Below are 18,675 nucleotides of genomic sequence, written 5' to 3' on the forward strand. Positions count from 1 at the left end.
AATAATTCTTTTAGAAATGTCTTGATTCGCAGCTAAGTGTTGCTAGTAGTGATGTAAAAACTGCAGTTGCAGAGTTCTGAAGGTGCCCGTACTCAGGCTGAATTCCTTTCTTTACAAACCTCACCACCAGGAGGGGCAATATCAGCTATTTGGTGAGACAAGCTTTTCAAGATTTTATAACTCAATACATTGACAATTAATGATGCAGGTCCAGTATGATGCAATTCTGTATAGACTGGGTGTATTTAAATGTAGACAATCCAAATGTAATATTAAAGGGTAATACAAATTGCAACATTATATCAGCAATATACATTACACAATTAAAAAATTATTTTAGTGTTAGAAATATAAATGCTGTTGTAAACAGCTTTGAACTATATGTAGGCAGTTATTTATAATACAAAATAGCTTTTTCGTATTAAAGTGAGCAGATGATACACACAGCTATCTCATATCCATTTTGAATGTTCGAGTGGTTCACTTACTTTAGAGCATTTGTCATTGTGAGCTGATATAGAATGGTAGAGAATAGAAACGCCTCATTTGTCCTGTCCCTCTGATGCTGTGACCTCCTCCGCTATGTTCATATATTTTCTCTCTCTCTCTCTCTCTCTCTCTCTCTCTTTCTCTCTCTCTCTCTCTCTCTCTCTCTCTCTCTCTCTCTCTCTTTCTCTCGCTCCTCCTCCTTGCTGAGACAGAGGGCGCTCTACTGAGCAGGAACATGCCTTGACTTGTACTGGCTTGTCCGAAAGGAGCTCTGGCGTGTGGTCAACACCGGCAGCTGTGTGAATTTTCACTCAGCACTGACCCTGTGAGGAGAGAACTGTGATACACAAACCTTTTTTTTTGTTGTTTCTAGGAATATTGGACACTGCAGGTATCCCGTTATCTTTTGTTTGTGGACTGGGAGTGACGGTGTTCCTGACCCCAGATGAGGTGAGCAATCTATGTGTGCTTCACAGGTGCAATTACCTTTGATATTCTATCTAAACCTCTCTCCGTGTCTCTTTCTACGTTCATAACACACACCATAAAATTCCCAGTGTTGGAAATCATTCTTACTGCATTTGTTGGCCTCCCTCTGGATTGAAATGAGCTCTGTAGATGTTAATTTAGGTGTTAATTCAACAAACAGATTTTTATGTTTATTAAAAGAACACTTTGTGTTGACTTGCATATTCCAATGGGACCTTTAGTTCAAACAACTTGATGTAGTTGATCATACTACCGGGTGTTGTTCTGCATGTTTTAAGAACAGTGTTAGAAAGTACTTTCCCCATACAGCACCTGAACTTATGCTCGTACTTGCCACAAAGGCATGTGATTCTACACCCACTGTCACCTTTGCTACCCGTGCTCTGTTCCCTGAACAGATAGTGATGACTTGTGGAACACAGGAAATCAATCTGATTTACTGGAAGAATCCACAGACCTCTTTGTCATCGGTTTAAAAAAATAAAAATAAAAATAAAAATAAATTTAAATAAAAAGAGCGGAAAAAAAAGATAACGGGTAGTCATTCTTATTGTACTCACAGAACGCTGTTTGTGTTTTTCAGTCAACAGTCGGTGGACGTCCCATTCACTGGAAAATCCCCCGTGTAACCACACTTCAGCCTGTTCCTAGAACCTACAGCCACGTTTCTATCTGTTCGCTGAAACGGAGAGACACCTAAGACCACTTTAACGTCAGGTATGGTGCCTTACCACATATAAGGAACTACTTTTATCAAGTTTACATGCTTCTAGCAGTCCTACGCACCCCGAGCCAAGCGCATTTTGCCGCTGTTGCCCGGGTGGCTGCATGCTGATAGTAGTGCGTTCCTCTGTCTGAAAGGTGGGGTGTTTTAAATTATTAATGCTCTCCAGTTCTACAAATAGAGCTTGCATTGATCACCAGTCTCCTGAGTAAGCTGATATTGTTCAGGAATGCAATGTTTGCACTTTGTCTCCCCAGATAGCTCCTTGCAGCCTTCTCTTTTTTGCGGGGCGACTGTAGCAAGTTCGTCCCCCGTCAGTCATTCAGGCTCTAAGAGTGTCCGCCTTGCAGCTTGTATTTTCTGGAACTGTTTGGTTTTTTTTGTTTTTTTTTCAGCCAGGGTTTATTTTTTTCTAGCTGTGACATCTGTGCCCAGGTTCCTGAAAACCTGTAACATTAAAATCAATTTAATGTAAATGAATCAGTCCAGTATGCTGAAGTGATGTACTAGCTTTACTGTTTAATAGTGATCCCCGTGACTCTGTGCTTTTGAGAAACCGTGGCCTGTTTACTTGGTCACTTAGGATGATCTATTTACTTGCATACTTGCATATTTACTTATTTATGTTACATTTTAATTCATACCCTATTGTAAATTTTAAGTTAAACCTTTTACGCAGCAAAGAAAACTTAAAAGGTTCATTTTCCAAGTCTTTTTCCAAATGTTTCCTCCAAAACTGCTTTATCAGCCTTTAGGCCATAACCAGGGGCGAGCCTTTTTTTTTTTACAGTACAGTTTTAAGCAATTTCTTTGTTCATTAATTGTGAAAGTTAAACACAGCAAAGAGTGCAAGAAAGTTTAACATTAAAGATTAATGCTGAACTTTTGTCAGGTGGTGGGCTATAGTACTTTCCCTTTAAGATGATTAAGTCTGGGTAATGTCTGTTGTACACAGTTTTACAATGGACGCAGTGATAGTATCGAGAGGGAGAACAGTCCTCACAGCTGCTACGGCGGAGGTCCTTGGCGAGCGTCGCTCATCTCCCCGTCTGCCTGGGTTTTGTGTACCTGCTTCTTTCACATATTCCACTCAGAACAGTTACTGGTGCATTCTTTGGAAGTGCTCTGCTCTGCTTCGTTCATCCCACACGTGACTGGTAGGGAGGGGGCTGGCGGAAGAGTCTGGTGTTCAAGTTTGGTTTTTTTAGGAAATGGGATGTAATGAAGGCGCCAGTGATGTTGTGGCGTCATGAAATGAATAAGAAAGCAAAAGGCTTCTGGATGTAGCAGTTTTGGGTTGTTTTTTTTGTTTTTTTTTCCTCCTGAGTTTTATTTTCAGATGTCAGACATGGGATCTGTAGGTGCGGTCAATAGCGCGCCCTCACAGTGTCACATTCGCGCTGCTCGAGGTGAACGAGTTCAAGGGAAATGTGGACTATGTACCAGCGACATCATCTATGTGTTATTGTGAGACCGAGATCAATCTGTGTGCGCCTGATTCTGGCACCTGTATGTCAGAGGTGTGTGTGTGGGTGTGTGTGTGGGTGTGGGGGTGGGGGTGGGGGGGGGGGTTGTGGCTGGGCACGCTGGTGGCAGGGTGGCGGGTGCCAGCTGGCAGCCGCATGCTCTTCGCCTACTTCCTGAAAGTCTGCATAAGGGATTACATCAGGTCCAAAGTAGCAAGGAATTCCTATCGTCATGTGGCCTCAACAAGTCAGCCTCCTTACAAGACACACACACACACACACACACACACTATATATATATATATATATATATATATATATATACATATACATATATATATATATATATATATACATATACATATATATATATATATATATATATATATATATATATATATATACATATACATATACATATATATATATATATATCTATACATATATATATATATATCTATCTATATATATATATATATATATATATATATACATATACATATATATATATATATATATCTATATATATACATATATATATATATATATATATATATATATATATATACATATATGTATATATATATGTATATATATATATATATATATATATACATATATGTATATATATATACATATATATATATATATATATATATACATATATGTATATATATATATATATATATATATATGTATATATATGTATATATATATATACATATATGTATATATATATATATATATATATATATATATATATATATATATATACATATATACATATATGTATATATATATATATATGTATATATATATACATATATATATACATATATATATATATATAAACACAACAACTATAGCAAGTGCAGCAGAAACAGGATCAGGAGGTGTGAGTGTGAGTGCATGTGAGTGCGTGTGTATGTTTTGCATGTCTTGGTGAGTTACTATAATTAGTCCAAACACTCTATGGAATTGTGACTCTTCTTTTCCTATCCTTTGAGGAACTTGACTTAAAACAAATAGTGACAGATCCTGTTTACAGCCAGCACTTCATTTCACTAATGCGTCATCTGGTAGGGAAAAAGTGTTTTATGAATATGATATTTGTGTGTTTCTAGGTATATGTTTTAGTGTATCAATATGCTGTTTACTACTGTTTCACCCCAGCAACTGTACTCAAGCTAGGGAAAACATTAATTGGTAATGACTTTGCAGGCTCTGCGGTAGCTGGAATTTGGCATGCAGCTTGTCCTCATACATGCTTTTGTAGTCAAAACGCCTCTCTGCCCTTAGTGTGTGCACAGAGGTGACGGTGATGTCGCCGCCAGCATTCACCTGCATGTGCAGTCTGTGTGAAATCTGGAAACCAAGCAGACCTGCCAGATATTGTCGACGACTAGCCGCGCATCTGATCTTAAGTGGAGCACGTCGCCGCCACAAGAGGAACGAGTACTAATGATTGTTCGCTCTGTTCTTAGTCCACCGTTAAACAATCAGGAGATTAAATCCTCATGTAGCGTTTTATCATCCCTTTTATGCTTGTATCTGTATTTAGCTCAGTGGATTAAACATTGCTGGGGCTGGGAAGGAAACTAAATCTGCAGTGGGCTGCTCAGGCCAGCCCAGGGCCAAGACGCCTCACCTAATTTCAGCTGCTCCCGGCCACTGGCTCCACTGATTCCTGGATGCGACAGCAAGCAGGCCAGGCCTGTAACTGAAATAGCCTCCTAATTACAGGTGTGTGTGTGTGTGTGTGTGTGTGTGTGTGTGTGTGTACATTCAGGTACAGATAATGCACCAGCCTACAGGAATGTTGTGTCAGCAGCCACGATAAACAAACTCGCCTGGTGCCAGACTGTCCAGCGCGTGAGACGTGAAACTCGCACAAGATTTAGCCCTCTTAACGCTATGTTTGCTATCCAAATGGTCGTGCTAAGACCTTAGAAATAGAGGGAGCCGATGCTTCTAATCAAATTGTTCAACAGTGTCAGGGCACTCAGGAGCACATATTTAAACAGCTCATTCAAACATTAACGCGGCCATGTAACATTTAGATCATAAGCTGGGCTTGTGGTATACCGTCATTCACTGTCACACAATGGAATTTAAAGGCTTGTGACTGTTGACTGCAAGGGCTAAGTCACAATGAATTGCACATTATGATAATGCTTGGCCATATTGTCCCTGGCAATGCCTGGGTGCTCTCTCTCTCTCTCTCTCTCTCTCTCTCTCGTCCTTTTTCTCTCTCCCACTCACACACTCTCCCACTCCATCCTGAGTGGCGCAGGGCTGCCTCTTTCGGTTGCGAGGTCTGTCTCTCTGGCAGGGCCACGAGGAAGGAGGCAGGCTTCCTAAAAATAACTGCTGTGGGGAATACTGGCCGATAATGCTTGCCCACCCTCCTCGTGGGTACGGAGCAAATCGCAGTCTGGGCCTAGGGGGTTTCTTCCTCTCGTGCTTCCAAGGCACACTCGTACAAGCTACCTCTCTCACACGCACCTCCACAGATGGACATGCACACCCAGAACGGCGCACAGCACTCACTTGCTCTTGTAGCTTCTTAAAGGCAAATATAGGCTTAACCTCTTGAATATGGAGTCATTATTTGTGAACAAGTGAGTCACAGAGTTGTTTGTGGTCGAGGAGTCAATTGTAGTGTATAGCTTAGAGAGGTATGTGGTATGAGGTGTTTTCTCACCTTCCTTGAGGCGTGGCTGTCTCTTTCTCCAGATCTGTTTCTACCTGTCCCTCTGTCTCTTCTTGGGTTTTTGTGTGTTTGTCTGTAGCCGATATTATTTAGGACCACCTACGTTTTGGCTTTAGGTCTGCACAATATATTTTGTTAATCATTATCACAAAATTGGCCTTTGCTACAGCACTATTGCAGAAGGCTATATGTACGCTCTCTCAAATCACTTTTTTTTAATTAAATGTGAGATGTGAAAATGCTGTCTCTGATGTTCCAGAAGTGAGTTCTTTGGGTGTCACCTCAATGGTTCAACAGTGTGTTTTTAATAAATTGCAAGGCATTTGAGAATTACAGTGTCTAAGTATAATCATTAATATAGCATTTTGCCCTCAGTAATTTAATGTTATGTGAATTAAGTAAGTGAGCAGTGAGGACACCACCCATATATACACACACACACACACACACACACACACACACACACACACACACACACAGCCTCATGCCTTATTTCTTATTTAGAGCATTAGTAATAAATGTTTGTTAATCATTGTGTGTACCCTTGTTACTCTGTTTTGGATGATGTTTCCATCACCAAACCAAGTGCATGGAGGTCACAGGAATGGTTGGTATGACGTGTTTTCTTCTTTGCACAGGGAGAATTCTTAATGTAATCATCAAGAAACTGAAAGCGGAGTGAGGAATGATGAATCTTACTGGGAAATCCAGAAACACTCGTGTCAGCAGCTAACACTGAAAACCGGTGGACGTTGAAAGGAACCGCTTATTTCAGAAGAAGAACACGGCGCAGACGGAGCCACGGAGAGAGGAGCGGGTGAGCAGACGCTGGCTGCAGAGGACAGAGGAGGAGAGGCTGGTCTGTGAGTGGTTCTTTGGCAGTGTCTTAGCTGGTTGTTGTGAGGAGTGAGAACGAAGCAATCAGCAAGTATACTGCCGCAGAACCTCGTCACCATGTGAGACCCGGCCCCGCCAGCCCACAGGTCACTGGCGTGGGCCGACAAACAGAGACAGGAGCTCGGACCCGTTCCCGTTTGGCCCGGGGCCTCCGCGTCAGTGCTGGGAGCGCTCGGCTCCGCTCACCTCCCTGTGTGTCGGCCTTGTCACCAACTGCTTATCAGCCGATTTTTTTTAATAAAGGTTTTCTTAGTGTCCACGTCTCATTTATTTCTCATTTCCTTTGTTTGTTTGTTTGTTTGTTTGTTTGTTTTCTTCTTTCCCCTGTATGTTTTTTCTGTACTGTAACATTCTATGATATTGCTTGCTTTGGCTGTTCCCTTTAGTTAACGTGGCTTGCTAGTGTGTTGCTATAAGGTTAAACAAGGTGTGCACACATGTTGTACGCTTTAGTGCTGCTCTCTCCTTTCCCCCCCCTGTATTTGGCAATTCATGGGCTTTTTGAGAGACGGTGACTAATTCTGCTCCTTGACCACAAGCCACCGAGGGCCACAGTCGACTCTGGAAGTAAACAGCTGATTTTTTTAAATTCTTTTTATTTTTTATTTTTATTAAAAAAATAATCATTACAGCAGATTTGACAGTGACAGCGTCTCTGTGCCCAGTGGCCTCCTAGTGTAACGTGGTTGTTTCCCAGGCTGTACTGGGACTGCACTCACTGTGTTCCTTTACTCAGTTCCGTTCCGCTGGCTTCTCATGTAAAATTTGGTTTTAAAAATGTGGGCTCTATTTTTATATTTGTTCTTTACAAATAAAAATTTTTTAAAAACCCAAAACTTTTAAATGGACTTTTTTTGTATCACACATATTGTTTGCTGTCACTGGTGTGTGAAATAAAGGGGAATTTCCGCCAATCTTGTTCTGTGCTCGTACTTGGATTTTCTTTAGAACAGCAGGTTAGGTGAGTGTGAGTGGAGTCACTTGCCAGTGAGTCAGAGGGGCTTTTGATGGTGAAATCATTTTATGCTGCTGTTGTGTCTGTGCTTAAAACAAGGAAGCACAAATTCAAATCAGTGTCAAAGTTGACTGAATTGCTCCCACATTTAGACCTTTAATCATTTCATTTGTTTAAGAAGACCTTTGCCAAAGGTGAGACCATTTCAAAAGGAACACAGAAAATGTGATAAAAGGCTACATTAATTACATTGCATTAATGCCAAAAAAAGTCATATTCACATTTGCATTTAGCGTGCAGATTAATTTAATTAGAGAGAAGAACCGTAAAAGTCAAAAGAATAGACAGAGGAATTCAGAGGTTTTATAACCTAAATAAAAAGAGTCATTTCCAAGCTTAATCAAATGGAAAGTAGGACACAGAACTATTTTGTGCTGAAGTTTATACTGCCACATTAGCATATACAACACCTGCTGTTACTGGACTTAGTCAAAAATTGTTAGGCTGAGTGTGACTGAAATATACATGACACAACCATCGGCAGGGTAGCTCCCTGTCCGAAATTTCACATCTATTCCATAGAAGCCTAGTTTCTTATCCAACTAGAACCCCTATTTAATTTAAATGATGTTTTTAGTTTGATTTCAGCTTGTGAGTTGATGGGTGATGATGACCGAAAAAAACAAACACATGTATATCTTTTTGGCGACTGAGACATCACTGGCTCACTATCTTGATTTATAGCCTAAATAGCGTATATTTATTATATTTATTTCCTAATATTTTATTTACTTATTCTTGAAATTCATGTAATATATTAAACTAAAAGACCTGATTGTAACAACTCTATATTTATCAAATGTATAAATAAATTATATGTATTATGTACCTAAGAATATAAAATATAATATAATATAATATATAAAATGTACTATATATTATGTATTCATATATGAAAATACTTTTTCTGAAATCCATTTAATTCTGCTGAACTGACTTGTATTGTAGGGTAGCTGTGTGCTGTCAGAATAGTCACTTCATGTCAAGTTACAACATGCCATGTCAAAATGTACTCGCAGTGGAAGACCTAAAACAAAACCCAGCATGATGAAACCATACAGCAATTATTAGTAGACGTTTGACATCTTTCTGTGATGGACAAAATTCGACATAAAAATGTGTAAACAGTACATGAAAGCACAGAATGTGATGCACCTATCAGGATGTAGTAGTACATCCAATGCAGAGACGTTGCACTGAACATCCAGGCATCTCTGGCATGACTGTAACATTGACTGGTGTAATAAAAACAATTCACACAGCTTCAGCAAATGAGCAAGACAAGAAGAAGTCAAGTAGATTTAACAGATGTTAAGCAGAAATGAACAGACTGCAATTAAGGGAAGAACAAGGATAAGCATTGATTTTTGTTATGTCCTCTCTCTCTCTCTCTCTCTCTCTCTCTCTCTCTCTCTCTCTCTCACGCTTTCTCATACTCTCTCTCTCTCTCGCTCTTTCTCTGAGATGAGATGATGCATTTGCTGCAGAGCACAGCAAGATGGAACACTGCAGTTCTTTGTGAGCTGAGGCACTGCATTGCACTGTAGGTAACTAAATGAGGAGGGGGAGTTTTCCCCTCCAATGCATCAACAAAACTGCAAACTCAACGGAAACCAATAAATTCCTGTTTTGTTTTCTATACAGGATACGGAGAATGTGGATTCAGACCGTCTAAAACAACTAAAATGGCATAAGGTTCTTATTGTACACAATAGCCTAGGATATCGAGAAAACGGACCTGGCTTTTGGCGTTGTGATTTTTATGTTGATTGCTGTATTTTATTTAAACAACACAAAATAGTTTTTAAAATGTCTAGTACAGTTTCAGAGGGGAGGTGTCACCATTTTACTAATGTTAGCAAACAAATATATTAGGGGCACCTATATGTATTCAAGCGTTTTTATTTAGACTACTAGGCTACTAATTGATGTGGTCGATTTTTCCCTAATAGTTCACATTGCGCCATCTTATGGTTTCTGTGAATAACCACAGGTTCACGGCCCCAACCCACAGAAATCTTTTGGAATCTACTGCTTAATTACATTTTAGATTCGGTGTAATCTAAATATTACATATTATATGGGACTGAAAATTGTCTCCGACGTGAAAAAAAGGAGTGAGCTAATTAATAATTTATTCTTAACCCGAATTTCCTGCGATAGTCTAAAATAATCTTTGATTTTGTGTACACACCGGGTTAGACGCTGTCATAAAGACAAGTGGGAGGAGCTAAAGGGCCAGAAGAACGCAAGAAGAGGCCACGCCCCCTGTTTTGAGAAGCGAAGAAACTTTGTTCAATTGAGTCGCGTGATATTTTCGAGAAAATTTACGTTGCAGAAAACAGTGGATTCAAATGAAAACCTTTGATGGTTTAGGAGTAAAAGTGTTGGCAGGCGTATCTTAACTAAGTCTCAGGCCGATTTAGAAACATTTCTTTCGGAAGCATGGCCAACGGGAACCAGACCGAAGTGTTTGTTTACGAGCAGGTTGTGATTCTGATGTCGTGTGCGGTCTCGTTTCTGGGCTCTCTTCTGATCATATGCACTTATGCAACATGGAAGGATCTCAGGACCACGCCGAGAAAGCTTTTGGTGTTCTTGTCTGTCACAGATTTGCTGTCTGCGGCTTCATACTTGTATGGTGTTTGGAGGATGTTTGACTCAAATACGTGGGATTGCGTCGTGCAAGGAGCAATATCCACTTTTGCTAATACAAGTTCCTTCTTTTGGACTGTGGCCATTGCTATTTATTTATATATATTCATCGTGAAGTCAAGCCAGAGACTAGCTGACAGCTTGGTGTTGTATTTTCATCTTATCAGGTAAATAGTTTTGTTTGTAAATTTTTGTTTGTTGCTTGAAGTAGGCCTAATTATATTTTTTGCAAATTCGATACATTTAATTACTGAAAGACACTTTCTTGAACCTATCTTCTAATATGATCTCTTAGTGTTTTTATTTACCCTGGTCTGTTTGCTATTTAATTTTTTTCAAATAAAAAAAAAAAAATTGCAGCAACATTTGATTTCAAGAACGAATGCAAATGTTATTTCATAACAGAGCCATCTTGTGCCTTATTTAAATGCACTGTGGTTGGTGTCAGCCTCTAAGACTGGGGCTGTTTGTGATCTTGTATTCAGCTGGGGTGTTCCCCTGGCTATCACGGTAGCAGCCCTGTCTCTGCAGAAGATTGGCTACGACGCCTCCGAGGTGTCTGTGGGCTGGTGCTGGGTGAGCATTCAGGAAAAGGATCACGTGTTGTGGATGCTGCTCACAGGCAAGATATGGGAGTTCCTCGCCTACGTCACACTGCCTGTGCTTTACGCCCTTATCAAGGTGCACATCCATAAAGCGGTGAGGCTTCCAGGTCCATGGCCTGTGTTAGACATTCAGTACAAATGCGTCAGGACACTGTGCTGATCTTCAGGATGTCAGTGGGTGGGGGTTTTGTTTGTTTGTCTTTGGCTTTGGTCTTGTTTCTTTCAGTGTGGAAATCAGTGTGAGACTAAAAGTATTTTCTGAATATAACATGCTGTTGTGTGACAGTATTCTCACATGTATTAGGGTAAATAATTTAAGATTTGCACAAGTTATTCCATAGCTCTATTTTTTAACAAAATGTTTGCATGATTATTGTTATATTCACTCAGATGTGTAGTATGTTGTATGATTTAATGTGAAAACAAAATTGCGCAGTACTAAATTAGGTTTATATCCTTATCACTTAACCAGTGCGCTTATTCATTTGAACTTGGACAGGGGTCAGTGGCAGTCGGAAGTTACTTCATTTCAGTCTGTAATAAATCCATGCATCCTTGGATTACAGGTCCAAGAATAAGGTCAGCAACTTTGACTCTGGAGGCTGCTCCTCCTTCTGTCCTTCCTCTTTTCCTCCTCCTGTTCCTTCTCTCATCCAGCATGCGGCCCTCTCGGAGTACCGTCCCATCCTGGCTAGCCGGGTAGCATCCAGCTCACCCTCTGCTATGGCGGACTGGAAGCTAACCCTCATCCCCATTATCTTCATCGTCCTGCGTGTGTGGAGCACTGTACGCTTCCTGCTCCTGCTGTTCGACTCACCTGCCAGGCAAAACCCAGTGCTGGTCACCTTGCACGTGAGTGTCCCTGCTCTGTGCTGGATGATTTGACTTGCCCTGTGTTGGTGTCATTTCGTTTCGTGCCGGCTGCTCTAAACGACGTGTTCTCACGCAGGGAGTCGGGAACACCTTCCAGGGAGCTGCGAACTGCATCATGTTCACACTGTGCACGCGGGCGGTGCGTGTCAGGTTGGCCACGTTGCTCGGCTGCCACCGGCACGCCACCCCAGGTGGCTCGGACCTGCCGTCCCGGCCCACGAGCGGCACATGTACACGTTCGGATGTAGACCAGCCTGCTGAAGTTCATACCTGGGAGGACGAAGAGGAGTAAATACTGAAGCCTGTCGGACCTTCAGCACCTCAGGCCAGGATGCTGTGCATAAGTGAGCTGTGTGGTGCAGCTGGTCTGCAGAGTGGGAAGTGGAAGAGGGGTTCTGCATAGAGCATGGGAAATCAAAGAGAACATACAAGAGAGTTTGCAATTAGTGTATGGGTGAGAATGTGTGTTTGTGGGTGGGTGTGTGCCTGCGCGCGTATGTGTGTGTGCCTGTGTGTGCATGCGTGTAAGGAGTGTTAGTATCTCAGACTCCACCTTCTGGTTCACAAATGCCTTTGAGGATTACAGAACACTGCAGTCACATGCGCAGGTGCACTTTAAATTAGCGGTGTAGTGCGACACCGCAGGAACCACTGCCTTTCCCAGTGCCGCTATACAGAGCCACTCCAATGGCTTTTATATGCTGCTTCATTTTCTGTGCAAATGAAATGTCTGGCTCAGGGATGGAGTGTTGATTTAGTGACCAAAGAACCAAATGTACTGTAAACACTATTCAACAAAGCTCAGTCATTTTCCCTGACTAAGCATATTTTACCATATGCAAAGGCTGTAAAGGAACTGCATTGTTTTTGAAATGGCAATATTTTTTTTGATTTATTTATTTTTATTTTTTTTTATTTTTTTGTTGAAATTCTCTGTGCAGTATGTATTTAACTGTAAGAAATATGATTTTCCCATGTTTTATACTGTTCTCTTATATGCAAAATGTATTGTACCTTACAAATGTACTGTACCTTATGTGGGCCTGGTAAAGTGCTGCACCATGGCATTGACCCAGTTAGCTTTAGTTTCCAAATGCAATTCTGTTTCAAGTTATAACTTTTACACTACAGAGTCAAGAATGTGGGAATTTTTATATTTATGCAGTTGTTTATTCAGTTATGTATTTGTAACAAATATGCTTTTATGAATGTCACGGTTTTGTTAAAGTAAAGTTACACTGACCAAAAGGGATACTGTGTGTAGATTTTTAGAGGAATCATTTGAACACATTGTGACTGCTTTTAGTTCTCTGGTGCTAGCCCATGCGTCGGAGGAAGTCGTGCCAATATGATAGTGAGACCACTTATATCCATAATTCCCTGTGAACGCTATCAAGTGAATTTTGTCCAACGGTAATCTGCTCTAAATTCACAAGATAGCCGAGGGGTGGTGTGGTTTTTAGTGAATCTTAGGCCCATCTGAACACCGGTCATAACTGGACAAGCCAGTCCAGCTGTCTTGGAACCCATAAGGCGGCTTTAGGAAAGTCAGACAACATGCACTAAGACAGTGAGAGATGTTAAGACAATAGACCACAAACAATTCAGGAAGAAGTCTGTATAGAAGCATAGCGTTAACACTTTTAAATTCTAAGTTTCCCAAGTAAGGGAAAACGGCAACAACGCACGAGTTGAGCTGGAAGGCATGACAGAAAGAAAGGCGGAAATGTTGAAACTCGCCGACTGACATAGCGAGAGAGAAGAGGTTGTACCGACGCTGTCGGCGTCACTACCCTGTGAGTCAGCAGCTGTTGACAAGCTAGTCTTATGACCGCTCAGTAATGACAGCTTATTAAGTGAGCATAATAGTTATCTTGATATGATTGGGCAAACTTCACTTTTAGAAGGATTGTGTTTCAAACGATCAAGTAACAATCTTATCAGCTTTTTCTTAAATGGGCAGTCTTAAAAGATTTTGAAAATCTGCCTTGACTGATTTAGTTAAATATAAGCTGTTCAGTCATAATTAGCACCGTTCTCCCTGTAATGCTCTTGATTTTATTTGCTTATTGTCCTCTTTCCTGTGTGTAACCCTACACCGTTTCCTGTATGTAACTCTATTCACCTTCTCTTATGCAGCCATACTCCAGCTTCCCCAACGTCGCGGCTCTGCTCTTCACCCAGACCGCACTGCTACAACCGCGCACTATCCGCTCGGCACAGACTACCCAAACTCGCACGGCTGCTTTCTGCGCTCGCCAGCCGTCGCCTCGACCTTAACCCTCGTTTCCTTGTCCTCGCACTTTATTGCTCTGCAGAGGAGCGCCCCGCGCGGTAAACCGCTCCGCGAAAGGAGCGCGAGGCGGCCGTGCGCGGGACGCCCTCCTCTTCACGCCGCTGCGTTGGTCCCCGCAACCCACAGAAATAAAGAGCTGAGGACCTCCTGCTTAAGCTGATGAGGTGCAATCAGTAAGAGGAATGAGTTTGCTGGGGGAGGAAAGGGCGAGAGGCCGCACTTGCAGTACGCTGCAGCGCTGCAGTTATGCGTGCTGGTCGCACAGAGACCCCTACTGTCCACTCAGCACTGCTGAAACGACCGCATGCTCCTGGCAGGCTGAGCCGAGCGCTGGCAACAGAATGCGGCGTACCCGCAACCTGTTTGGATAATCTATTCACAATTATAGAGACAAAAAATGAAAATTTTCATTCATCGGTCTGTTTGTAATTCAGAATGAACAGCATGTTACTTGGTAATTCGTTTGTGAACATTCTGTAAGAAATTGCTCCATTCTAATGTTATGCAAAATCAAGGTTTACCAGTTGTAGTGCTGTGACCTTGAACGGACTATTCATGTGTTAGTCATAAAATAGATGTTAAATAGCTGGATCCTTGCCCTTGGTAAACTTCAGGGGTTTTTTATGGTAATCAATACTATCTGTGACCATTTTAGGCAGCCAGTCTGTAAATATAATTTGCTTAATCTGATGCACATTCGCTCCTGAGTGCTGCAGCTCTCTAAGGTTTTGCCCTATCGACAGGAAATCCTAAATTCAAAGACTGCTGTTTTCATGCTGCTTTACATGTCCTGTGACTCTCAGTCAACACAGATGGTAATCTGTAATCCTCAATATTACCCTCTTTGACCATAACATTTGAATTAGTATAACAAACCTGTGCTAATGCACGTATGCTATAAATACCGTTCCCAAACCTTTTTACCACCAGACGTTGCGCTAACACTGAGAACAAAAGACCAGAGGAGCGGTCTGAGTGACAAAGCTGACGGAGCTATAGTGCGGTAAAAGTGTAAAAAAAAAAAAAAGAAGAAGAAGAAATGCCCATAAACAGTTGTCCTTCAGAATTCTACACAAACTCCTTCACCATGTCTCTGAGGCTAGCGTGAAGCCCAAGTCTTGGCAGCTCTTGCTCACACCGAAATGACTTCATCGAGTGGACGCACTTTCCGAGTTCTGTCTTTTCCTCCTGTTTTGGCAGTCTGCCCACTTAATTCATTAACTCCGCAGCACTGTGCTGGGAGCAAACCACAGGGGAAATATATGTGCTCGCGATGCTATAGTGATGGTTCCCCGAGCTGTTACCATAGCACACCTCTGGCTGAAAAGCGAAAGGAGCATTGTTTCCAAAATAGCGAAAATTACTGCTTAAATATGTTTTAAAGGAAACTTAGCAAGGACAAGTCAATTAAATATGTTTTAAAGGAAACTAAGGGCAAGTGAAGGTGCATTTGGGAACAGTTGTAACTGCCAGGCTGTTTTCTGGAACAGATAACAGATCAATAATATACAAGATAATAACAGATCAATATTTTAAATAATTATTTAAACATCAGTAACCTTAGAGGAGCACAATCAATGAAACACTATGAGCTATGTTATGCACATGAAGTAAATTAGTTTTTTGCCCAATTCCTAACTGGATCTTACATATAAAACCTCACGAAAACTAAATTGGATAATATTAAGGAAACATATGAACCAAAAATATTGCTAAAAAATAATAATATTAAATAAGTTGCTAATTTGTTTCCTCTCTATGCGTTTAACATACTTTTATTGTGTAAAGTTGTAATAACCAGTAAGTACTGAACAGTACTAAGTACTAAGTACCAGTCAGTATTAACAGTAAATGCACATTTGTAATATGTCAAGGGCACACCCTTCCTCCCACACACAGAATTAAAGGCTTTTCTGCAGCTACTGACATTGACTAATTATTCTATTACACCTTCCAAGGGTTATTCTTATTCTTTTATATGAAGACAGGAGGTCATATATCTATTGCAGTAAGAAGATGGTAAGCATTGATGATCAGGGCTGTAGCTGTGTGGAAGTCACCGTTATAAGTCACCGTTCTGCTGACGTGTGGTGGTTGTTGTTGTTGCTGTTTTGTATTGAGCTTTTAGTTAGTTCGTTTGTTTTGAGGTGGGTTAAATATGTTTTAAAGGAAACTTTTTAAAGGTGAAAAACTCAAGGTGTTTGCCAACATAGCAAACTAAGATATGAGGTTGAACGTAAGATCTGGATTTTCTTATTTGTTAGCTAGTTTGTTAGTTAGCACATAGCCACTCAAAGCTGTAAGCTTTAATTAGTTTACACATGATAATACTATTTTTACATAGGAAGGCTGTACCATAAACTCTAAATGCTTACTCACAATGTGCTAGCTGTTCTTAAATAACTTGGTATAGCAGGGTCTATAAAATCATTAAAACAACAGATTAGCAACTTACAGTAGGAGTCATTCATACCCTTAACTTTATATCCACCTATTCAAATTATATGTTCTATTTAAAGGGCTTTTTTTAGATCAACTACTGAAACCTCACCTCTACTGTTATCATTCTCGCTTGTTACGTAAAAAACACTAGTAGTTAAGCTAACTATATATATATATATATATATATATATATATATATATATATATATATATATATATATATATATATATAATAGAGAGAGAGAATGGAAGGATAACACCAACATGACAGGGGCACTTGGGACTGTAACCCCCTAAACTGAAGGAGTGGCTCCAATAGATGCCAGAAATGACATCATCAATCTTAGTCCAGAAGAGACATCCTAGGAAAAGCAAAAAAAAGGCCTGAGTATGAGGAAAAAGAATCAACCCACTATATATATATATATATATAGTTGAATGGATATATTTTATATAAGTAGTAAGGTGGAATATGACATATTCCAATGGCATATAACTGGTACAAATAACACTAAGCATGTATTTGTTACAAGCTTAAAAATAATATTGTGGACAGTTAGTAGCAGGCTTGAATCAGAAAAGAAGGCTGTGGTACTAAGTTACCAGTCTCCCCTGCCAGTGCAGCAACTGCAGGGGCTCTCTGCAAGCATGGGAGACACTGCGTCACAGTGCCTGCTAAAAGAAGCACATGTCAAACGAGGGCCGATACAGGCACTCCACACATCTCTGTCAGTCCCCTGCCAACCTGCAGTCTGCAGCCTGTAGGGGGAGCCAGAGTGCCATGGAACTTCCACATTCAGCCCAGCGTGCTCTACAAACCACGTGATGCCGAGCTGACCCGACATGAATGGTTTCTCTCGGTGCCTACCCTAAGGTAGAGGAAGTGACCTGTGCGTGACCTGCCTCCGCTGCCAGATACTTGTTAATTTGATATAAGAAATGAGTGTGCAGGTCCCAGCAGAGAATTCAAAACAGTCCTCTGTGTTTCCCTTTTTCCTTGGAGAAATGAGCGGTTGCACTGCTCATACACTTCAGCTGTCATCTGAGCCCTCTTTGCTCTTAGGGCTAAGACACAACAATTTCACGGCGGGGTTAGTGGAAAGTCTTATGTAGCAACTTAGTGCCTCAAATCCCGAAAAGGCAATCCCGACTTTTATATTGTGAAAGCGAACAAAAATGAATAGGCCTGCGATACTAGCTGGTGTAATGAATTTACCCAGGAGCAGTGTTTTTCTGCTAGCTTGTCCCCTCAGTCAGGGCTGAGGCATGCGCGCCGTAGAGGACCAGAGCCTGAAGGACGCACATTAGCGAGCACTTTCCCTTGTGCCCAGCACTGGCTCCAGGCTCCATTCAAAACCCTTTCTCAGATGCACATCTGCAGAATATCGCAGTCCACAGTCCAGCCTCCAGGAGCACTCTGGCTCTTCATGCCGCACACCCACCGCTCACTCTGTTCTCCCACTGTACGCAAGGGCAACCGCCAGACGTCAGTGGGCTAACACAGGCTGAAGTGCGCTCTCGTCTTTTTTTTTTTTCTTGTTCCTTTTGGTTCACTTTAATGCTGCCTTTGAAGAACTCACCAACTCAAACAGAGGTGCATATTTCCTGGGCAAACACGGTTCGCCTTTCTAAACGTCAGTTCAGTAGACTTCAGAAAGCACTACGGAATATTAAAATAGATGAGTTGCATTATGAATTGTGTTGGTTATTCGATAACCAGCTGGTAATTATGCTAAATAACTTCCATAAGCACTTCTTTTACTGCTTCTACCTGATCAGTATATCTGTCATTTTATTTCTGTAAAAAAAACAAAAACAAATAAAAAACATCCAGTGATAGTCAAGTGCTTAGATGTTTGTGCCAGTAACCAGAAGGCTTGTTGGATTAAATTATTCACTAGAGATATTCCCAGAGGATTACTGAACTGGAATACTCTGCCACAGTTGCTGTGCTCTGGGAAATGATGTGGGCCCTAGTTTCCAGTGTGGCAGCACAAACCAACATGCCAGC

The 18,675-nt window shown here is 41.1% G+C and overlaps 1 protein-coding gene and 1 long non-coding RNA gene across 2 annotated transcripts; both read left to right on the plus strand.

Moving 5' to 3' along the window:
* The first annotated feature begins 502 nt into the window (after positions 1-502).
* On the plus strand, positions 503-7,614 carry LOC113586232 (uncharacterized). The gene is made up of 3 exons (XR_003411588.3): positions 503-939; positions 1,562-1,695; positions 6,520-7,614. It is a non-coding gene; the product is annotated as an uncharacterized LOC113586232 (long non-coding RNA).
* A 2,443-nt stretch (positions 7,615-10,057) lies between these two features.
* On the plus strand, positions 10,058-13,178 carry gpr157 (G protein-coupled receptor 157). Its single transcript, XM_027024231.3, has 4 exons — positions 10,058-10,615; positions 10,934-11,147; positions 11,711-11,905; positions 12,003-13,178. Exons 1-4 carry the CDS (start codon positions 10,239-10,241, stop codon positions 12,216-12,218), a joined length of 1,002 nt encoding a protein of 333 aa, XP_026880032.3. The 5' UTR covers positions 10,058-10,238; the 3' UTR covers positions 12,219-13,178.
* The last annotated feature ends 5,497 nt before the right edge of the window (positions 13,179-18,675 follow it).

Source organism: Electrophorus electricus, chromosome 24, assembly GCF_041902795.1.
Source record: "Electrophorus electricus isolate QZ-2024a chromosome 24, ASM4190279v1, whole genome shotgun sequence".
Lineage (NCBI taxonomy): Eukaryota > Metazoa > Chordata > Actinopteri > Gymnotiformes > Gymnotidae > Electrophorus > Electrophorus electricus.